At 35.7% G+C, this 23,784-nt stretch overlaps 2 protein-coding genes, 1 long non-coding RNA gene and 1 pseudogene across 3 annotated transcripts; 3 read left to right on the forward strand and 1 right to left on the reverse strand.

Annotated features, from left to right (window-relative positions):
- Positions 1 to 6,664: 6,664 nt before the first annotated feature.
- Positions 6,665 to 10,018, forward strand: LOC124300308 (putative nuclease HARBI1; annotated as a pseudogene).
- On the reverse strand, positions 9,483 to 10,780 carry LOC124300309 (uncharacterized). The gene is made up of 3 exons (XR_006907195.1): positions 10,403 to 10,780; positions 10,184 to 10,296; positions 9,483 to 9,844 (listed from the first exon to the last, which is right to left on the reverse strand). It is a non-coding gene; the product is annotated as an uncharacterized LOC124300309 (long non-coding RNA).
- Positions 10,781 to 11,868: 1,088 nt separating this feature from the next.
- Positions 11,869 to 14,261, forward strand: LOC124299565 (putative nuclease HARBI1). The gene is made up of 4 exons (XM_046752828.1): positions 11,869 to 12,045; positions 13,457 to 13,590; positions 13,626 to 13,642; positions 13,722 to 14,261. Exons 1-4 carry the CDS (start codon positions 11,869 to 11,871, stop codon positions 14,144 to 14,146), a joined length of 753 nt encoding a protein of 250 aa, XP_046608784.1. The 3' UTR covers positions 14,147 to 14,261.
- Positions 14,262 to 17,141: 2,880 nt separating this feature from the next.
- Positions 17,142 to 23,487, forward strand: LOC124300318 (ankyrin repeat and MYND domain-containing protein 2). The gene is made up of 3 exons (XM_046754275.1): positions 17,142 to 17,423; positions 18,748 to 19,125; positions 22,061 to 23,487. Exons 1-3 carry the CDS (start codon positions 17,223 to 17,225, stop codon positions 22,703 to 22,705), a joined length of 1,224 nt encoding a protein of 407 aa, XP_046610231.1. The 5' UTR covers positions 17,142 to 17,222; the 3' UTR covers positions 22,706 to 23,487.
- Positions 23,488 to 23,784: the final 297 nt, after the last annotated feature.

Below are 23,784 nucleotides of genomic sequence, written 5' to 3' on the forward strand. Positions count from 1 at the left end.
CGTTCAGGATGATTTCATTCAGGCTCAAAATATCCTGAATACAGATTAATCGGCACGATTTTCGATATACAACCTCATTCTGCTGTGGTTGTGTACTACCTTCCATTCGATCCACACAGTTGCAATAATTAAAATATAATAGCTACAATAGACAGCAAAACAGTTTCTACGTGCGTTTACGCTGACACGAGTGTCATAATTACTTAGGATATGCGTGTGTTGGGGATCCGTATTCTGGGTCTTTATTTATCCCGTGTCCCATGGTCCAGTATTCATGGACCCGGAACCGCTGACACCCAATCATAGCAGCGTATTTCCAATTTCACGCCATAGGCATCCGCTGCCATTTTCCGACGATCGTTCCGCTCGTAAAAATTCCGGTTTGTGGGACAGCCGAACAAAAGCAACCCGAACGACCGAAACCGGAACGGCTTTGATTAGCACTTTTTGAATGACTCGATTTCCGTACGGAATGAATACTGGAATGGAGCCCCAAGGAAGAATTCAGCAAAAATCACGGTCTTACATATAGATCTGGGAACTCGGCTATTTTTAAGTGGTGGGGATTTTCATCGTTAGTGTGACCAAACTGTGTTCCTCGTTTGTCCACTAGCTGCGCCATGGAGACTAGAGTACAGGAGTCCAATCTCTGTATTGAAGATGTGTCCGCGAAATCATGAGAAATAGGGGTTCCGCTACAGCGGCGCTGTCGTCACTCTGGACCGATAGCCATATATATATTAAATATAATAGTCTCCATGATGTCGCACATATTTACGTTTATTATAATTATTATAATTTTGGTCACTATATCACTGTATTACTATATTTATAGGATCAGAACGTCCGGAGCGCCGCTGGTGATAAAACCGTGCACTATTAAATCTCGGAGTTCCGCGGACGCCTTTTCTGCCTCTCCGCCTTAGAGGTTGGACTCCTGTACTCTAGTCTCCATGAGCTGCGCTGTCGTACTAGAGTGTTCATAATCTAGATACCTATACAGTTACAGGTAACCCCGTGAAGCCTCGTGGTCGTGGTGTACATATACGTAATAAAACAATTTTTTAAAAATACAAATTTACAAACAAAACATTACACCAGAAAAATCAGTAGTACTATTGAAAAAAAAACCTTAATGGGATTTCACCTGCGTCGACACGTGCAAGACAAGCACTCTTCCACTGCACCACTAGTTGATGCTATAAAAATTTATGTATTAATGTCTCAAATGTCGTCTGCCCCAGCTTAGGGTTCACAATTTGTCTGACAATTAATGAGCCTAAATTCTTTTGCCGATGAAAGAGAACTATTCTTGCCACAAATTGTGTGGTTAAAAAAATGTTTACATCTGAAAATATTATGATATTTATTACTGCAAATATCGTGTACATATATCAATTAAATAATCATAACCCTACGCGTATTTCGTTCGTAAAGAGAAGTATTAGATTTTAATGAGCATTACACTTATGTTTGATTGATTAAAAATATTGTTTACGTTTTGTCATAGCACAGCTGTTCAGAGCTACCTCTTAACTCTTCCCATTCCAACTGGATTGGCTTACCCCAAGTTTGCACTACTTCAAGTGGTGAAAATGAGCAATACACTTAGCCACACTATTTGAATCACCCCCCACCGTACGAGTTTCCAGATCTGTATGTAAGACCGTGGTTCCAGCTCACTCGCGAGGACATTAAACGCAGTACGTACTGCTAACTCGTATCGATATTTGTTCCCCTAAGTGATAGGTAACTCAACATATTGCCGCGTTTACTCGAAAACACCTTGTATAACAAAAGGTAAACATCAACTGATCTCACTCGGCATGAAATTGGTTGACTTAAAGAATACCAAGGTACAGGAGACTCAGATTTTGACTGTCCCTGCGCTTGTTTACAGTGTTGTTTTTTTTTCCTAGTCAACATTTATTCTTTCAGCTTTTGTTTTAATTTTCATCCGTGGTAAGTACAGTAGAAATTCGATTTTAATCCAGTTCATATGTGTAATATATACCAAGTCTCTTATTGTTAATTGTGTTGTTCAGTTTTTGATGCAATAAAATATCCCAGATAAAAAATTGTCCGCACAGTGCGTGCGTATGCGCTCTCATGCGTGCGGATTTACCTGCACGTCGTGAGCTCATAGCATCACGCAGATGCGTCATCAATTGCGACGCATTGTGCTCGCACGTCATGAGTTTCACGACGTGCCACACATATCGCCCGCATGTCATGCCAGTAAAATAAGGATTTAAAAAATAGGGTTATATTTCGCAAATTAAATAAAAAAATTTATGTTACAAAAACTTTTTTTTAATCAAATATTTCAGTATATTATAACAAGAAAACGGCGCACTTAAGGCGGGTTTTAGGCCACCACTACCGCCAAAAAGATCGACTTCTTATTCGTGAAATCTTTACTATCGAACAAAATTAACAATTCAATAATTTCTAGCGACACGTATAGTTTATATTCTGATCCATTGTATGTTTAGTTAAAAAATTATTCAATATTGAGGAAAAACGAGTAGAGATTCCGAAGCACAGTTATATCTTAATATTGTTAAATATTTTTTCAACAGAACATGGCTCAGATCTTAATGGACAGAAAATATAATATTGCTTTAAAACTTGAATCCGATATTAAAAGTTTCAACTATATCCTTATAATATATATAATCTTATAAATAATATCACGATATCAAACAGGCGATACTGCTATTGATATTTTGTATATATAAGTATATATATATATATATATATATATATTGTATAGTATTATATATCACCAGACGATATAATTCAAAAATATAAAGCAAATTTGGCTCTAGTACGATGTGTGATAAAAGTAGGGTATAGAAAATAAAAATTAAAAAAAATAACGTTAAAGAAAATATACTACGATTTACGTCATTAATTCTTTATGCTCAAGGGAAGGTCCGAGATCCGTGATCATTAAAGGTACGACGCATACGATTATTCCACGTACCGGTAACATGAAAAAGTAGAAAAAACAGTTGTCGCTCCTAAAATTTCCGGTATTTTTTTTGAGCGTTAGAAAAACCTCAAAAATTGTTTGAACAACAAATGTCGGTGGACGATGTTCCAAATTTTTTTCACATTAGCATAACCACCAGAAAAAAGTGAGTACCGGTTTTAGGATGGATGACGAGAAATATTACGGTTTTCCACTAAAAAACATCGAAAATTTAGGGGTTGACAACTTTTTTCCCACTTTTTTACAGGCACCAGTAAAAGACCTTCTAAATGATACCTTTGGCGATTTATCGAAAATAAAATTGTCACTTCACTGATCTTTTGTCAACATTTTATAGTTTGTATCGTCATAATTTTGAGTTTTGATGTTTCGGAGACTTGATCTGCACCCGATATAAAAGAAAAAAACAAATGGCTACGTTCATAAAACACTTCACTAATGATCATCGGTATCGTAGTCAGCATCAAAATCTTCCTCCTACTCCTTGTTGACTTCTTCAACCTCTGAACGAATATTTAGCCTTCCCTCTAACAGTCGAATTTTTTTTATAAGCTGTTTGTGATCTAACTCGTCTAACTCGTCTAACTCCTCGTCATCGGTTTCATCTACTTGATCATCAGTTGCCAGTGATTTCTTCAGAAGATTGCGATACCTCTGTTTTGTTGTACGCAAAACTTCTAGCATATCAGTCTTAAATTCTGCTTTAGTATCAGGGCCTCTGAACAGGGGACACTTTTTTGCCGTCTCTAGAAGAAAAAGTGACCGTGAATATATCGATATTTTCACGAGTCACCGAGAATAATTGAACAGTGAAATAAATTATGAGGATCTTACGGTATATCATATTGGCAACTTTCGTATCGCCAAGCTGTGCGCTCTTCTTCCCCCCTGGCCACGTGAATGAGTTGACCAATTCATCGGTCATCACCTCCTTTAAAGCAGAGTTCAAGAACTCTCGCGCCCTTGATCATCCTAAATTACATAGATGTAAATACTGAAAAAAAATACAAAAATTGGATATGGAGAAAAGAGATCTACTGAGAAAAATATAAACTTATTGCCAGATTTGTGTTGCAGAATTAACACATCTACTCTTACCAGTTTCTTTCGAACGCTTTTCTTCGATTCATCCTCAATCTCATGAAATTGTTCGATGGTTTTGAGTGGGAAGCCTTCGAGCGGTTCATATAAATTGGCACTTACTTCGTCGCCGATATTTCGTTGGCCTATTCCATCAAGAATCTGTTTTTGTTGCTCAATAATTTCCATGTTCTGATCTTCTATGGTTTCAAACAGTTGTATCATTTCTTGGTTTTGTTCTACAATTTGTCTGCAAATATAATTTGTCAAGAACGCATTAAAGAATGTCATGTAAGGCATTAGTAAATGAAACTTCAAACAAGCCTATTTTATGTGACAGAAGGTGGACAATAGACATCTAATCATAGGGCAATAAAAGCAACACAAGCTGACTGACAAACAAAAGAAATACTATTCATGGCGAGTAGAAAATCATAAGAAAAAGATACTTTCGAATACTAGGTACCTCATCAAACTTTCCAATACTAGATTGAAATCGACTTTTGGAACTTTTTGCCGACTTTCTTCAAGACCTGCAATTGGATTATCATGCTCTATATTCTGCACTTCCACATTGGGCAATTCATTTCTCGATGGCAAAGGAGATATTCTACGGCAGTTGGATTTTAGAATTAAAGATCTTGTGTTTGATGAGATCTTTATTAGCTTTGCTGTTTTTATTCCAGAGTACTCACGTGTAGGCGATTTAAATTTGTTATGAGGTTTCCTTGTTTCTTTTCTAAACAAAAATTGGAAAAACAATTATTACTGGTGTAGTCGATTCTATTTTGAAACAGTTCGTAAAATACATTTATGATGGTTAAAAAAAAAATACATATGTGAATAATAAACAGTTCCATGACTACTGATCACACGACAAAATATCACACGACAAAGTATACCAGTTCAAATGGCAGACTCCAAACTAAAACAAGAATAAGCAAATAAAATTGCAACGAACAGTATGCAACTTCACTTTCATCCGTGTTATTCGAAACCACTCACCTGTCTAACTAGGACGGTAGTCAAACTGTAACACTCAACTAGCCCGGAACCAATTTTTGAAGTTATACTTCTTTAGGCGCGTTATGAAAAAATGATGAGAGTGAAATTTTAAGATGCGCGCGCTTCACTGTAACACAAAAGTAACACAAAAGTAACAGGTTGAAGCTGCCCGCTAAACCGCTCATAGCTACCAACAAAATAGGAATAGAACCTCTACTAGTCGCACATGTTGGCACGCTCGTCGCCTCTGATCACTGTTTTCATATTTATAATATTGATCCACATGTTTATAGTTTCTACATTCACAACACGTGTTTTAGTTTCATACAAGTGCAAATAATACATATATGTGCTAATAAATTATATTCAGTCGTGATTTAAATTCAATATTTTGATTAATATTATTTACTATTCGTAAATATTATTGAAAAAAAATTGTGCTTATATACTTTTTTAAGATCTCACGTAATTGCTGCTGGCCTCAGCTAGAGTCAGTCACTAAATTTAGATTCAAAACGAAATAAACATTTAGAAGTTTCACAGGTAAAGCGTCTTTTCAAAGTAATAAATACGCTTGGAAAATTTTGGATACAAGCAAGGCGGCTCTATCATCAGCAGGAGTAAAAACAAAGAATATTCGAGTCCATAGCTGGTCAAATCACGAAGAGATAGCTTATTTGATACAAGATCGTAACCGACGAATTTCGTTAACTTTTATTTTCTATTAGTCTCCATAACGGTAGTTCTGAGATCCATTGTTCTTGCATGAGCATGTGGTGCATTCTGCGGAAAACTTCTGTAGTTTCTTAATTTTCGGCTGAAGAATTTTCATCGCACGACAACTTGCTTCTTTGCTCTGCTAACAGATTGTATAATATCATCCGAACAAGTCAGGGACATAGGAAACAGCCATGGTGTAAAATCCTACGCCAGCAAGACATTAGACATAAAGATATTTAAAACAGGAACCGTTTAATTGGGAAAATACTAATTATCATCTTTCCTTTTCCAACCTTCCACCGGCATGGGTAATATCGAGCAATCTGCTCTCAAAACCCTCGAACATTAAAACCTATATTGTTCTTATTAACCATAATTTCGGTTCGAGAATCTTGTGATAAAACGAAAAGTTACTGGCCGATGTCTAACTATTCAGATCTAACTGCATTACTCACGGCATACCAGATTTACATAAAAGTTGCAGAATCCTCTGACAGAATCTAAATATTGATCATAATTCATTGCGAAGCTTTAGAGACGTCTAGCAGGGAGCTCTTTTCCAAACATAGGACTCTTTCCTTTTACGTCAATTTCCTGACATAACACGACACTAAGTAATTTTATTGGCTTTTTCTGTTAGATCCAACCAATGAAATCTCTTGGCGTCGATTTGTATAATAAAATTGATCTAAAAAGAAAGTGCCCGTACAAAATGAGGCATATTTTTGGTAGTTTAAACCATGGGAACCATGGCAAACAAAAAGTCATACGAGCGTTCCAGACGAATGTTGAGGGTGCGTTTCGAAACTAGCTGGTGACGCTAAAAACTCCCTAGGACAGAGACAGAGCGCGTTTACTTTAGGCCCGGTTCCACAAGTTGACTTTAAACCGAGTTTACCGCAGAAACCCGGTTTAACCAGTTAACTGTTATTTTGCGTTCCATAATACCAACGGAGTTTAAACTAAACGCTGGATTTTGGGGAGCAAACACTGTTCTCTTCTAGGTTACGTCAATCTTGTTTGTCGAGTCGCGCGTAATATATATTAATTTTGAAATATCCAAGCCGGAAACAGTGATACGGAAAAAAAGTAAAAGAAGAATATACGATCCATGGCGATGATAAATAATATTTTGTCATCATCAGTTGATGAGGATTTTGTTGATATTGTCAACCGCAGACCAAAAGTAGTGCGCAGCCGTCCAAATTTTGATGAATATATGGACGAAGTTGATTTCCGAGCCCGATTCCGGTTATCAAAAGTTACCGTTAAACGGTGCTGATGAATATTGGGCATGAATTAGAACATACAACACAACAGTAAATATTGTAATGTAGAATTTTTATTGCATTTTACAAACTGCTCCCCAAGCCCTAGTCGTACCTAAAAGTAGGGATTTCCTGGTAGTAATCTTGATTGCCTGTGTTATTGAAAATTGGGATTGCAGTAAACTGGGATGGATATATTTTTAACCTGGTCGTGTTTATGTTTTTCAGAAATAATGTTATATCTCCAATGAACTAGCTACTTCTGACATTGAGGTTTTACGCAACTGGGAGTCATTTAATTTCAGCAGGTGATTTCAGCGGAGTAAGTATGACTAGTGCACATAGAATAGTGCATCGTGTGACTACTGTGATTGCTCGCCTTCGACCAAATATTATACGTATTCCTATGCTGTCTAATGATATGAAAAGTACGCAAATCCGATTTTTTGACATTGCACGACTTCCAAGAGTGTTGGGTTGCATGGACTGTACACATGTGAAACTTCAATCGCTTGGTGACTATAATTATCATGTACCAAATTGTTAGCTATAAGCATGTAGTCATGAGTAAAAATAATGTGACGTGAATAATAATATTATATCAACTTTTGTTACAGGTGGAGATAATGCAGAATATTTTAGAAATCGGAAAGGATTTTTCTCCATAAATGTGCAAGCAATTTGTAATGCCAACTTAGAATTCATTGACATAGTAGCACGATGGCAAGGATATGTGCATGATAGCACAATATTTAATAATTCAAGGTTACGCGCGTTGTTCGAAGCTGGGACATTCAATGATGCTATTATGCTCGGTGATGGCGGTTATCCACTTCGGTCTTATTTAATGACGTCACTACAGAACCCTTGAACTCGGGCTGAACAACTGTATAACGAGGCGCAGATAAGAACACTTAATACCATCAAGCGTATGTTTGGAATTTGGAAGAGAAGATTCCCGATATTAACTCTAGGATCTCGCTTCCAAACTATCGAGAGGACTTTGCCAGTAATTGTAGCAACTGCTGTTCTGCATAACATCGCTCGAAGAGCCAGTGATCTACTACCACTAAATGATCGAGATGTTAACTTGCCTGCACCATGGGATGAACTGCTGTTACCAGGAAATGTACCTGCAATGAATCATGGGATTTCCAATAATCCTGTTCAAAACATATTAATCAACAAGTATTTCCAAAGGTATGCTGCTTGACATACTATTATTGAGACCAATCACAATGTGTGATCTGTCCAAGCCAGAATTTACGAATTTTATATATAATGGCATTCATTAATGCATTTCTTTAAACTTATTTCAGCTTGCTAGAGTGAGTTACTGGAAGAAAGTCTAACGTGCAGACTGTACATATGCTCACACGGACAACTGTGAATAATATAGTGTAATAATTATAAATATTTAAATGGGTTCATTCCATTGAACAAACTGTTAATTTGATGTTTCATTGGTCGATTGGTTTTTCTCCCAGTGAGTTGATGTTAGATGTTACAAAGGGTATTATTAATGAATAATTTTCTGTTAGTACTTCAGAATAGAGACATTAATCTGTAACAAAAAATTGCTCAAGCTAGATTTAGTAATCGTATATCAGTATTAGCTAGATGCGATAAACATGATTGGAAATTGAGCCCTTTTAAGGGGTTTTGTGTTGGGGATCTTGTTCTTGTTGAAACACAAAAAATGTCTAGTCTGTCAAATAAAAAGATAAAAAATTTATTTTTACTTTATGATTGACCTTTTAGAGTGACAGGAGTCAAGAAGGGAAATAGTTATTCCTTGGAAACCTTATAAAGTGAGAATTTCGGTACGAAGAATGTTATTTTTTTCAAACCTTTTCTTCAGCGACCAAACCGAAAAAGTCCTTGTTGAAATTTATTCGGCCTCGGGGAGGGGGGGGAGCTTGTTCATTGGCTTATAGTTTGTAAATTAGTTCTCAGTTGATTTAGTTATTTGTAAATGTTTGATTGATAGAAAATGAATTCAAGTTTGATAAACAACTCTCTTTTCACAGGATTGTTTTGAAAATGGAGGAGACGCATTCGGTAAAAGATGTAGAAATTGATACGTTTTGTGAATAGTAAATAAAGTTATTTATGAATTTTATATCGCTCGTATCATCAAGTGTACTTGATAACTAATAAACATAGGTATTTATTAACATAACAATGTGTAAAAAAATATGAACCTTAATTATATGATAAGATTAAAAATCAGGAAACAAAAAATAAAATACATTTTTACACCTGAATTCAGTTTATTTGACTTAACTTCGAATGATATCAATTTTCGCTTCCTGAGTTATGCATTTTTCGTTCAAGTTCATATTTTAATAATTTTACTTCAAATTGTTCTTTTTCCAGCTGTGTTTTCAAAATATGTATTTCGATTGCAGATTTCGCTCTCATATCTGCTTTCATCAATTCAACTAATTCCAACTTTGATTGCGCCAAAGCGGCAAAATGTTGGTTACAAGTAACAACATTTACTTGTGTCGATGTTGTTGCCGCTCGCATCCTTTTCCGTCGCAAGTTTGATAAAACAGATGATTCTGGCAGCAATATCGACGGATAAGGTTGTGATGCCGATGCACCAGGTCGAGATGCTGACATGATGTGATGACGACAATGCTGCATCAACGTCGGCGAATGTTAATTGCTCACTGGATTAATATGCCATCAGCTCTTTACTTTTCTGTTGACGTAGCATTTTTGGTTGCCAGCAACTCTAATCCGATTTCTCTGTTTCTTCGAGACTCTATAATGAGAAGCAAAATTTTCAATAATTCCTTTCCACAACTAATGAGATCCTTGATTTCTACCTATTTTATTGTTCTTATATTATAACATTACTTCTGACGAAGAAAAAGCGAACAAACGGAATTATTATACTACTTCTACTGTATACAATAAAAAAATTTAATTATGGACAATACTTGCCTCTGTTACCATAAGTTCGTACTCGTTTTTGTAATCCTGGTCATCAACAAAATTTTGAGCTATTTCATGTTCATTATTACCTAAAACTAAGATAACTACATATCATAATGAACTAAACAATTCTATGCAATAATATAACTTTCTGATATAACATTACCTTCAGTAGCATCGCTATCAAATACATTCACCAACCCATCAACAGATAGTTGGATTATCGCCCTTATACTAAATTCAGTAATGAATCTTCTTTTATATCCATAGTGCCACCACCTTAACAGAGATAGTTTTTTTTTTTTTAAAGAACAGAATAAAACAATGCCTGTGTTACTATTCGCTGGGATCTTTATCATAATTAATTACAAATATGGATACATACCTGTTGCAAGATCTTCTTGGCGGATTGCAGCATAATGCTTGCGAGTTTTTTTTTTTTTTTAATTTCCCAGATACTTTTCACGGAGTTGACATTTCTATGTTCTCCAGTGCATTCACTATTCAATTCGTTGACAATTTTCTTCCAGCATTCCTCCTTCTGCCTTGAACTCACCGCATTGGTTTTTTTATTTTCGATAATCCTTTGGTTTCTTTCAACTGTAATTTTGCTAGGAGATTCAATTTTTCACGCATGGTAAAATTACCTAGTCTGGTTTTTTTCACATCCATTACCGAAACGAAATTTTCTTCTAAATTTTCTAATACTGAAATTTTTTTTCTACAACTCAAACGCAAGCCAACTTTATTTATACTGCTTTTTTGTTTGCGCGACAAAACTGGCGTAGCAAACAAAAGTGGCGCGACTCAAACCGCCAATCCTCGCGCAAGTTCTTACGGAATGGAGAGTTTTCTGCTGTAACATCTGACCGGAATGTAACATCCGACCGGAACGTCCGTATGTTTTATCGACTATTATTACCGCATGTTACTTTTATCAACTAACCAAACTAGAAGTACGAGAATCTTGTAACCATAAGAAATTAAAACAACTGTCTAACTATTTGGAATATCCCTAGATGGAAATAACTATGAAATTCACTAGCCAAGGCTTAAAAACCATGTTACGAGATCTTCGTACTACAGAGAACTATAATATTATTATACGTTACTATATATCACTATCATATTAACACTATGATTAACTAACACGACTATACCCAATTATTATATAGCACTCGACAATGCCATTTGTGCGTTCGGAGCTGAGAGCTATACTATAAGCAACATACGCTTTACTATATAGCCTGGAGTATAGAAGACTGTAAAACCATAGATAAATGCATAACCAATATAATGTGAAGATAGCACTGCTGCAATAACCCATAAAACCAGAGTCTGCAAAAGCATCAAAACCGTGAATACTAATTATCCAGCATGAACTATACCTTCTTCCGTAACGCCGTAGTGTAGGCAACACGCGCAACGTTTTGAAGGCAATGCAGATCTCCAATGTGGAGCCATACAGAGCTTCACCTAGAGAATACATTAGGAAACTTACCGACGAAACGAAAACGTTCTAGAAGCTTCCAAGCCGATTTATATCAATATAAGAATTAACAATTACAGAAGAGAATTATATACAAAAAGCACACATGTAAACCTGCTCTAAAGCTATGAATTATCAAATTACTAAATACTCTAAATCTGTTAAGATAGCTATAACACAAACAGCTAAGGATATTCGCAGCAGCGCGATTCTAATAATGTTAAGCAAGTAACAAATTATGTTTCATAAACAATCGCTATTGTACTCCAGGTTAATAACGACAGTAATCGATTATAATACATATGTAATTCTATATAGATACAGCTATAAAACTAACAAACGACGGGTAACCAATATGATATATGGACTTTGTAACGAGCAAGATAGTAAAAACATTAAGAAGTAAACAGGAAGAAGTTAAGTGGCCGAGGGGGGCCAAAGGGGGGCTGGCGCCTCACAAAGATGCTCGCGCAGGCTGGAGAATTACGGAACAAAGTCCACGCACCTACACCACCGCACCAAGCAGCGTTATACCATACGTAAAAACCTACAATATAGTAATAGCTAATGGACTAAGATAACAGGCGTGCATGCGCGAGGATGTCGTACCCTAATTAGTTCCTAGAAAAAGGGGGGAGGTGCGCAAAGGTGACCAAAAAACTAAAGAGGGGGATAGGGATGGAAACATGAGCTGAAGAATCGATTCTCGATTCCGATTCTTTTTTCCGAGATTTCGATTCTCAAAATCGATTAATCAATTTCAAGAATCGATTCTTTTAAAGAATCGATTCTGAGTAAGATTTTTCTTTTTTTTAATTAAAATTTTATAAATTTTTTTTTTTTAAAATAAAACTTGTAAAATAAGGTTAAAGGTACAATAAAATGTAAATTTATGAAATATTATATTTTATTAAAAAAGTAACATTTGAAAACATTAATAAGACTAGTATTTTTTCATTCAATATTGATGCTATAGTGTCATTACTTCGGTTTTAAAATAAATTATAGAATCGATCGCTAAGAATCGATTCTAGATCGATTCTGATAACTGGGAATCGAATCTAAGGTTTCGAGTTTTTTGACCACAGAATCGATTCTCGGGTAGAATCGGAATCGATTTTACCATCCCTAGAGGGGGATCGTTCTGCGCAACGATCGACCCCTATAAAAACGGCGACCGATCACTCGATCGTCCTCTTGGTTTCTACCTCCAGATTCGTCATCTTGTTCCGGTACAGTCTCGCGGTAAAATCCTTTAGCCTTTTGCATTTAAACTTTCATACAACGTAACTCTGCCCAAAAGTCCAGTAGGGCGATTCTGTAACTCGTTATGCTGTCGTTATGGACTCATAACGACAAGTTTCGTTATGCTACCGACCGCGTCGCTATTATAACGACAAATGCGATTCTGTACACTATTCTTAGCGAGTTTTGTCGTTATTAGTAACGAAAAGTGTCGTTATGACGTCTTTACGGTGCGAGCGGATAGCGAGGCTCAGAGAGACCCCCTCGGTACGCTATAACGACCATTATAACGACACTTTGCACACGAGCTAGAGGAGTGGTGTGCGTTTCCCATATTTTTCTCGACTCCGAGAAAGTGCTTCGAAAAGTGCTCCGAAAGTGAAAAATAATTACGCCGTTTGAAATAACCAATAAGTAAGTTGAATTTTGCAGTAATTAGGAATTATCAATGCAGATTGACTTCAGAAAAAATTGTAAAATAGATTTTATTATTTTCTAAAAAAGAATAACATAACCTATAAATTGTAGTATTGCTCCGAAGAACCCATAAAGTTGCTTCCACAATTATAATTATTCATTAATTTCATTAATAATTCATTTCTACTATTAAATCTATTATTTACGCTGTTTCTTTGATTATCTTCAATCTCAAAGGATCATGGCTATCGAATACCTTGCTTGGGATGTATTCGTTCTTGAGGAAAGATTCCGTCGACTCGAACGTCGTGTGGAAAGAAGGCGACTGAGAGATGCTCAGAATCCTTTTCAGCTACCACGAGAAGAGTTTCTCAGCCTTTTTCGCCTGCCTCAAGAAGCTGTGATGAATCTTGGTTAACACCTTAAGCGCAGTCAAAGCGAAAATATTTTTTACTGTTCAGCAAAGCAGCATAGGTTCAGTTTAAGTTTTATGTACATAATATGCATATTATATTTAGTCTACTTTTTTCTAAATCAATATATTTCCCATCAGGTGATGCTGGATATCCGTTGGAGCCTTGGCTGTTAACACCTCTGGCCAATTTTCCTGAAGATACGCGACAACATCAATATACACAACAACTATGTAAGGCTAGAAGCGTCGTCGAGCGGTTTTTTGGAGTTTTTAAATCTGTATGGAGATGCTTGTCATACCAGCGAGTCTTGATGTACGAACCAGCGTTCGCAGCGAAAATTGTTAATGCGTGTGCAGTACTGCACAACATGAGAGTGCAACTACGATTAAACAATGAAGATGACGAACAACTAGCACCGATAGCTCATCCCGTAGAGAATGATGTTGATCCGATGGATCAAGATGAAGAATACAACAGACGGGGACCACGCGCTTTGGCTCAACGAATTCAACAACAAATTATGAGAGAAAGATTTCCCAACTTCCGTGATGCGGAAGAATAGAATACAGAATATGGAATGATGTTTATGGTTAAATTGCCAACAAGTATAATGTTTAAAGGTGATGAGAGAAATTAACGACAACAGAGTCAGGGCGATGTTACGCTCCTACGTACCGCCTTGGCGTACCTTTTTCAAAATTCCATGTCATTTCATTTCTTTAATATCTTCAATGCACAGATATTATTTCATCAAAATCTCATAGGCTCATAGGAGTAAGGCTCCGGTCAAGCATCTCTAGACGCCAGGTTCGATTCCTGGCTCCGTCGTTAATTTTTCAAAATCACCAATTTTTCGAATTTACATTCCTTCAACTATAATGTTTACAATTGATTGTACATAAAGAAATATTCAATTGTGTTTTTAAAGTATAACTTTATTTTATAAAAAATATTCACCTTTTTTAACCCGAACAAAAAATAAAAACGCGAAAAATCTTCATACTAAACTAGACCTCAATTTTTTTTTCAAGTGGTATTGTTTTTAAATAGCTTTGCCTCCATAAAATTAACAAACTCAAAGACTTCTTGAAGTATTGAAAATATTACAGCTACAGTTATGATTTTTAGTAAAAAATGGGAGTAGTTATATAATTTTACTCTTCAGAATATTGGTTCTACGTGAAGAACCCAATGGTGGTCCATGCAAAAAGAATAGTGAGGAAAACGTAGAAGCAGTAAACGCTGCATGGGGATTCACGACACGTGGTCAAAGGGCTCCTTTTAAGAGTATGAGTGCAAATAAATTTTTTTACCCGTATTAAAATTTATTAAAAGTATTAAACGGTGTTAAGATATAATAACAATGATGATATTTATATTTACAATGTTCACTATACGATGGATTTGCACTGACTGAGTGATTGTGCGCGCCTCGATTTAAACCTTCATGCGCGCCACCGCGGCACGAATTTCAGCTATTTTAAGGCGAGTTTCGTTAAAATTCTAGTTACTTACTAAGGATTTGTCACAATACGTCACTTCCTGTCGGTATCCACAACGACGATTCGTTATCCCATTCTATAACGTCGAAGTGTCGCTATTCGTAGTTACGGAATCGCACCGTCGTTATGAGATTGTCGTTACACGCGGCGAAATTCGTTATCGTTACGATAGCGTTCCGAATCGTTATTCTTATAACGAGTTACAGAATCGCCCTACTGCGTGAGCTTCTTTGTTGAGGCGCAAGCCCCCCCCTTCGCCCCTCGGCTACTTAACTTCTTCCTGTTTACTTCTTAATATTTTTACTATGTTGCTCGTTACAAAGTCCATATGTCATATTGGTTACCCGTCGTTTGTTAGTTTTATAGCGTGTATCTATGTAGAATTACATATGTATTATAATCGATTACTGTCGTTATTAACCTGGAGTACAATAGCGATTGTTTATGAAACATAGTTGCTATTTGCTTAACATTATTAGAATCACGCTGCTGCGAATATTCTTAGGTGTTTGTGTTATAACTATCTTAACAGATTTAGGGTATTTAATAATTTGATAATTCATAGCTTTAGAGCAGGTTTACATGTGTACTTTCTGTATATAATTATCTTCTGTAATTGTTAATTCTTATATTGATATAAATCGGCTTGGAAGCTTCTAGAACGTTTTCTTTATACTTGTTGGTTGCCTGTCATTGGGCGTTGCCACGTATGCATCTTTGAGTTTAATGCTAGTTGATTTACCTTTGGTCGTTTCGTCGGTAAGTTTCCTAATGTATTCTCTAGGTGAAGCTCTGTATGGCTCCACATTGGAGATCTGCATTGCCTTTAAAACGTTGCGCGTGTTGCCTACAATACGGCGTTACGGAAGAAGGTATAGTTCATGCTGGATAATTAGTATTCACGGTTTTGACGGTTTTGCAATCTCTGGTTTAATGGGTTATTGCAGCAGTGCTATCTTTACATTATGTTGGTTATACATTTATCTATGGTTTTACAGTCTTCTATACTCCAGGCTATATGGTAAAGCGTAGGTTGCTTATAGTATAGCTCTCAGCTCCGAATGCACAAATGGCCTTGTCGAGTGCTATATAATAATTGGATATAATCGTGTTAGTTAATTATGGTGTTAATATGATAGTGATGTATAATAACGTATAATAATATCATAGCTCTCTGTAGTACGAAGATCTCGTAACATGGTTTTTAAGCCTTGGTTAGTGAATTTCATAGTTACTTTCATCTAGGGATATTCCAAATAGTTAGACAGTTGTTTTAATTTCTTATGGTTACAAGATTCTCGTACTTCGAGTTTGGTTAGTTGATAAAAGTAACATGCAGTAATAATAGTCGATAAAACATACGGACGTTCCGGTCGGATGTTACAATAGACTGACAGTATACAGTCGCAGTATCCTAGAGAAATATACGACGTCATAAATCGTCGTCATTTTTCTACTGTGAACACTGGTGTTTTCGAGGTAAGGTGCTCTCAGCAGTTGATCAGGTGATCAACAGCGTTCAGAAATTTAACAGCTTCCACTATTGATAATTATTATTATTGAATATTGTCATTTAAAAGTACCGGTCGTTAAAAACAGAAATGGAAAATTTGAGGAAATTGTGTTTATTGCAGTGTGAAACAAATATTATGTATGAAATGAAAGTAACGCCAAAAAATGTCGATCACAGTATACTGTACTGCGTTCCGTTTTAAACAGTAACCAGTATAGCTAACTATAAAGGAACGGCTTCGCAGTATACTAAATTGACGTCACACCTTTCAGTGCTCGCAGTGTAAATCGGAACATACCCGCAGTCAACTGCGAACTGCGTTCCGTTTTTACTTCAAGTTGCCAGTTGCAGTAAAATCGGAACGCTACACCGGGGACACGGCCATCTCTCAATTACTGCAACATGATTGCAACTGCTTCACGTCCCAGCCGCATATATCAGTGGTCGCAGTCAACAACGTCACAAATTTCATGACGTCACTGACTGGCGGCAGTAAGCTGTAGCGCGATTTCGGAACGCGGTTGCCAGTACTCGCAGTACTGCGAGTATATTTCGGAATACACCATCCGTGTGACTGAAATAATCGTGATTGTTCGCGAACCAGCAAACTTATCGAAAACAACATGGCGCTGAGTACGGGGAGCTTGACGGACTTGGAGAAGGATATTTTCAAAAAAATTAGCAAGAATGAGATTGCCGAGCTTAAATCATTGCTAGTTGCAAACAAAAATAAGATTGACTTTGTGGATGAGAATGGTATGACGCCACTTCAGCATGCTTGCTATAAGGGAAACAAGGAAATTGTTCAGATGCTTCTAGATCAGGTAGGTTAGGTATTTATTTTCTTTTTGCATGCCAGCATATTAGTTCGTATTTGCTCCTTTCTCTTTTATTCCTATAGCCGAGCCCCTCTAATGCTTAGTCTACCTATTAACTGTAAGTAATAGCAGGTCTGATTCAATTATTACATTCCATTACTTATTCAGTTTCTCTTTAGCAGATGTAATCCAGGGAAGCAGTAGACTGGGGAAACTGAAAACATTTTTGGCTATCAAAAGTCGGTACTTATAGAGTTCAGGAATTATGCTGATCTATGGAAAAACTTGTTTGTTCACTCAGTCATTGTCAGGCATTAATATTCCATAGTTATCAACAAATTTTGAACAATATGCTTGGTTATTTTTTTGAAAAAAAATTTGGAAATTTAATTTAAAACGACTACGCGATATCGGATTTGTATATACTAGATATCAAACATGTGTTTTACTTGATGGCAAGGAATTGGAAAAATCTCAATTTGTGGCTAAGGAGGATCGTTTATTATATATTTTCAGTTGATTTGCCATTTTCCTATAATGTACACTTTAACTGAAGTATTAAATACTGTTCATTACTTTACCTTCAGGTCGTAATGCTGACTATGAAGCTTTAAATTCGCACACAGGCCTGTTATAATTATAAAAATAAACCCTTACAACAAAATGAAAACTACTTTGGACCATGGTATTGATATATTTTAATAATTGCTCAATTATCATTCCAAAGTGCTTTTCAATAACTGCTTTTGTTGAGATATGATTTTTAACACGTTGAGCGCCATGTCAGCCATCGGTGGCTGACACTAGACTTTCCGTTTAGGCCGCGTCAGCCATCGGTGGCTGACACTAGACTTATCGGTGGCTGACAGCGGCGCGCGTGGCCTGAACGGGATTGTCTTAGAAATACGCGTGGCGCTCAACGTGTTAATGTACCATATGTATAATTTCACATTTGACTATGTAGTAAAATGAAAATCCGCAAGACACTGAATCTAGACATCCAAGGAGCCTAGGCCCCATGCATGAATTTAAGTGGATATTATGTTGTTGAGATGTTAAAGTTATTGTTAGTTCGAGCATCATGAATCATTTAATGTGTTTTATGAGATTATACTTTGTAACATTAAGTGGACAGATACCACAGAAAAAAAATTGAGTTACTGTAACCATTGAAGGTTTAATGGATGACATGAACATGATAAGTTTGTTATCTCAGTGATAATTTACTCTTTACTTAGCGTTCCCTAAATCCCTGCTAGTTGAATTAGCTGAATTTTTTGTCACGTATCATCGCGTAAGTATACAAGTAATAATTAGAAAAAATTTCCAGGGGGCTGATGTGAATTCTTGTCAGCATGAACATGCTTACACAGCTTTACATTTTGCTGCGCTCAGTGGAAATGCAGACCTTTGTCATCTACTGATGTCCCATGGAGCTCGTTTAAGTGTCACCAATAGTGTGGGACGAACTCCAGCTCAAATGGCTGCGTTCGTTGGCAACCACAACTGTGTGGCTACGATAAACAATTTCATACCAAAGGCTGATATTGATCAATACATAATGCCACAAGGGCTTCAAATGGAACCTATGCTACCTCCGCATTTGGCTGATGCTTTTCACAAATTCATTATGCAAGTCAACGTTCATCCCGTTAGAGTGGCGCTAAATCTACAAAGATGTCCTGGGCTCTTGAAAAATTTAGATAAGGTGATGTCACATTATTCTATTTTTAATCCTATTCTATCTAAAAATAGACTCATAATCAGCCCATGAAGTATGAGCAACTTGTTTCACAAAGAATTTGTGTTTTAGCGAAATTGAAAAAAATCCTTATTTCTCGTGAGTCTGAAACTGATTGTGAATTCGAATCATGGTGAATATGAAAGAACAATGTACGGAAATTTGCTATATTCTAGATCTCTGGTTGGCACGAGCTTTTGAACTTTTGTTGACAGCAAGTGGTTTAGGAACTGAGAATTCGTGAATGATTGAACAAAATACGAAATAAAAACGAACTTCCTTAAATTCATGAAACTGCAATACTAACTTATTAAAACTAATCAAGGAAAGTTTTTTTTTTTTGGTATTTTACACATCAGGTTACTGATATTTATTTTCCAATATAAACCTCATGTCTGCAACAATCTCTAATTTTCCAATTTTTGTCTTTAATTGTGAGTCTATAAAAATTCTATTTAATTCTATAATATCATTTAATTTGGATATCGGTCATTTGCATAGAAATTACCTTTGACGATTGCAGCAATTCTGTTATGGCTCAAAATTGGATTCAGTTATGCAAAATACCTAAAAGCAAATACAGTAGAATCCCAATTAACTGTGCTGCTCGGGACTGAAGAATCTACGGATAAGTGGAATCACAAGTAATTTGTTTACAGTGAATCTGAATTACAACTAATTTTTTATTCTGAACAGTCAACATAATTCCTAATTATTGCATGAAAACTATGATTTAATGACTAGGTATTCTGTGTATATATTGGCATATAATTAAGCTATTTCCATACTTTGATATATGATATACTAGGGTGCTTTTTTTTTGGACTATTTTTTTTTTTTCGGTCCCATCGTGAAATTTTGTTGGAAATACAACAAAAAAAATTCCCTGAAAGATTGAGCCCTTAATATTAATATTAAGTGCTCGCCCAAGGCATGTAAAGATTTCCCGCTTAAAATACACGTAAACTTTAATTTTTTTCTTTAAAACATCTACAGTTCAGAGGCATTCTATGGTGTAGTCTAGGACGTCAGTAGGTTTTCTTCGGAATGAAATGCTCTACAAAAGTGCTCATTGCGGTGAAGTCGTAACTCACACCGGCGAAGTCGTACGGGCCACCCAAACCCAATTTTTTCATGAAATTCTTGTCTTTTTGCCCGTATCTCGTAAATAACAAGAGCTACAAAAAAAAAAATATATAACAAATTTGTAGGAAATTTAATTTTCTACAAAAAAGTTTCAGAAAACCAAATTGCTAACATCGATATTTATTGAGATATTGGGCTTTTAAGGTGAGGAAGTATGGAATTTTCATGAATTATTGAGTTAAATTGTCGAATTATTGATTGTCGAATATTTTTTTGTTTTGTAGCTCTTGTAATTGTAATGACAAGAATTGTAATTGTAATGACAAGAGCTACAAAACAAAAAAATATTCGACAATCAATAATTCGACAATTTAACTCAATAATTCATGAAAATTCCATACTTCCTCACCTTAAAAGCCCAATATCTCAATAAATATCGATGTTAGCAATTTGGTTTTCTGGAACTTTTTTGTAGGAAATTAAATGTCCTACAAATTTGTTGAATATTTTTTTTTTTAGCTCTTGTTATTTACGAGATACGGGCAAAAAGACAAGAATTTCATGAAAAAATTGGGTTTGGGTGGCCCGTACGACTTCGCCGGTGTGAGTTACGACTTCACCGCAATGAGCACTTTTGTAGAGCATTTCATTCCGAAGAAAACCTACTGACGTCCTAGACTACACCATAGAATGCCTCTGAACTGTAGATGTTTTAAAGAAAAAAATTAAAGTTTACGTGTATTTTAAGCGGGAAATCTTTACATGCCTTGGGCGAGCACTTAATATTAATATTAAGGGCTCAATCTTTCAGGGAATTTTTTTTGTTGTATTTCCAACAAAATTTCACGATGGGACCGAAAAAAAAAAAATAGTCCAAAAAAAAAGCACCCTAATGATATACACATGTACTTTACTCTTTTTTTTTTAATATTTAGTAAATTTTGTTGGTTTCTTCTTTGGTTTTCTTCTATTACATGTTTCACTTGTCGAAGATGCTAATAGTAGATCGAATTACTGCCAACTTCCTGTTCGAAATAGTTCAGTATGAGTGTACTCGGTTGCTCACACGAAATGCAGAGGCGCTAGAGGGGACCACAGTTAAGCCAACCCTAGTTAAGTGGGGTTCTACCATATTCAACAGAATTTTAAAAAAATACATTTTGAATATGACAATTCTAGTTTTCAATTTGGAAAGAATGTTACCAACACATCTTGAAGATGAAATTTCATAGAATTTTCATATCTCAATCATTTTCAAAGTATCACAAATCAAGGAAAGAATGTTTGATTCGGTACCTGAAATAAATTATGCATCCTATATCATCAGAAGGTTTGCCAGTACCTGGCACTCGCTAGTTATTATATACCTCTGAAGAGATAAGATGATCCCATGGTTGATTAAAATTATATAATAGCAATTTCTAAACTATTGTGGAAAGGAAAAATTAAGTATTTCAATTTTATGATAATTTTCTTTTTTTCATTTAGGACTTGAGATGTATCAGAAATTTGCTTGTTTATATAGGTTTAAAAATTTTGGAATGGGCAATGAAACGTTTAAGTTTTCATCGAACAGTGGTCCTTGCAGTTTTTATAATCAAGGATTCTTCACAGAAAGTAAAAAATTTGCCATTAAAAATAGAGATTGTGTAATTTCTATACTCACTTTCAATTGTTACCTGTATCATATACCTTTAATGTACCATTCAACGTTTTTTCATCTCAATCATTCAATATATCAAATGTATGTATCTTACATAATGAAACTTGTCATCATTTACAACAATTAATGTGACTGTTCTTATCCTAACTTCAGATACAAAAAGTCCTAGAAGTAATGCGACATAAGCAAATGAGGCAAGGAATGGAAACCAATGAAGTGATGGCATTCAAGTATCATTATCTCAGTTGCGTAACAGCAGAAGTAGCTAAATGCCAAAAGCGTCAAGAAGCTATGAAAGCTGAGAAATCCAACAAAGAGAGGAACAGTGAAGACAGTGAAGAAAAAAAATCTGACCCTGTTGAGCTGCTTGTCAGAAAATTTTTAAAGAGTAGTAAAAATGATGGCAATTCAGAGTATCAAGAAGCCTTTCTCAGAGAATCCGTTAGAGAATTTCCTTTCAGAGAGAGTACAATCTTTCGTCAGATGGTAGCTACTCTAGCAGGCACAGACCCGCCGTCTGCTGTATCAGTTATATCTGCTGCAATTAACGGGCAGCGAGGTTTTTCCGATAATATTCAAGTATGTGTTACTTGCGGAGAAGAAAAAGCCACGAAAAAATGTAGTAAGTGTAAAGCGGTACAATATTGCGATCGGGAATGTCAAAGACTACACTGGTTCATGCACAAAAAATCCTGCGCAAGACTAGGGCAAATTTCCAGCGTGAAATTAACCGACATTGATAAAGCTCAGGTGGCTAATGCGGTCAGTTCGAGGTTGCAAAATTTAGCTGTTAATTAATTAACGTGATGAATACAACCTTCGTTATTTGCAATAAAATTTCAGATGCTCTGTATTTATTTAAATTGAACAACCAAATAATACAAAATAAACAAATAAGTAAAATAACTACAAGACCAATTTATTCGATTGTAAATAAATATTTGCATAGCTATGTCAATGACATATGTATTATACTAATTAGTGTGACTAACTCGGAAGAAATTGTTGTAATATATACTATAATTATATGTTATATGCGATTCAACCTCACGTTTTATTGTCACTTAAACATAATCAGATGGTCGGATAGGTTTCATTTTTTAATCTTCATTTGTCTGTTGGGTTCTCGTGAGACTTGAGGTGGGAGCGATGCGTGATAGATAGCGCTCAATTGATAGAATTTAGCTGGACACTCTCATACAGCCAGTAAGCAAGATCCGAGAGATGGCATACTGTGCTAGATGTACTCACGAGGGACCTTAGGTAGCTTTTTCCCTACGATTTTGATCTAGTTCATATATGTTGGAGTGCATCAAAACTAAGACACCTATATTATTTTATCTGCTAATAAACTGTTTGGAGGGGTGAAAACGACCCTTGAAGATGGGTACCCAACAAGGTGATTTCTTCATATGCTTGAGGGATTTGAATAGAACCAACGCTGAAATGTTTTGTTAATGAATAGAAACATTTTAATGTTGGTTTCATTCATTTGGGAGTCATTTTCACCCTTTTAAACGGTTTATTAGCAGATGAAAAAATATATTTGTCTCCCAGTTTTTGATGCACTAAAACATGTATACATTAGATCAAAAATGGAAGAGTTCCTACCTAGCATTCCGTGTCAGTTTAATGCCCATTGGCATTTACAGCTATGCGTGATCTTACTTGACTCGTAATAGCTCTAATATCCCTTTAGTTTTATTATTAATGTATATGTGTATACTTTTATGTGATTACTCAAGGTGTTTCGAAGTTATTTTTTGTTATCACTTTTACAGTGAATAATTTTAAATAAAATGTGAATATGTGTTCATAAACGGCAATTTTGTTGAAATTTTCCAAATAAAATAGAATTTGCTTAATATGCATTCTAC

Source organism: Neodiprion virginianus, chromosome 3, assembly GCF_021901495.1.
Source record: "Neodiprion virginianus isolate iyNeoVirg1 chromosome 3, iyNeoVirg1.1, whole genome shotgun sequence".
Lineage (NCBI taxonomy): Eukaryota > Metazoa > Arthropoda > Insecta > Hymenoptera > Diprionidae > Neodiprion > Neodiprion virginianus.

What these genes read in the sequence shown, in the direction of transcription:
- LOC124299565 (XM_046752828.1), top strand. Translation starts at nt 11,869, where the DNA reads ATGGACTTTGTAACGAGCAAGATAGTAAAAACATTAAGAAGTAAACAG. An exon ending in CAAGCAGCGTTATACCATAC is followed by an intron (nt 12,046 to 13,456) that starts GTAAAAACCTAC and finishes TCTTGAGGAAAG; the next exon opens with ATTCCGTCGACTCGAACGTC.
- LOC124300318 (XM_046754275.1), top strand. Translation starts at nt 17,223, where the DNA reads ATGGCGCTGAGTACGGGGAGCTTGACGGACTTGGAGAAGGATATTTTC. An exon ending in TTCAGATGCTTCTAGATCAG is followed by an intron (nt 17,424 to 18,747) that starts GTAGGTTAGGTA and finishes AAAAATTTCCAG; the next exon opens with GGGGCTGATGTGAATTCTTG. An exon ending in TCTTGAAAAATTTAGATAAG is followed by an intron (nt 19,126 to 22,060) that starts GTGATGTCACAT and finishes TCCTAACTTCAG; the next exon opens with ATACAAAAAGTCCTAGAAGT.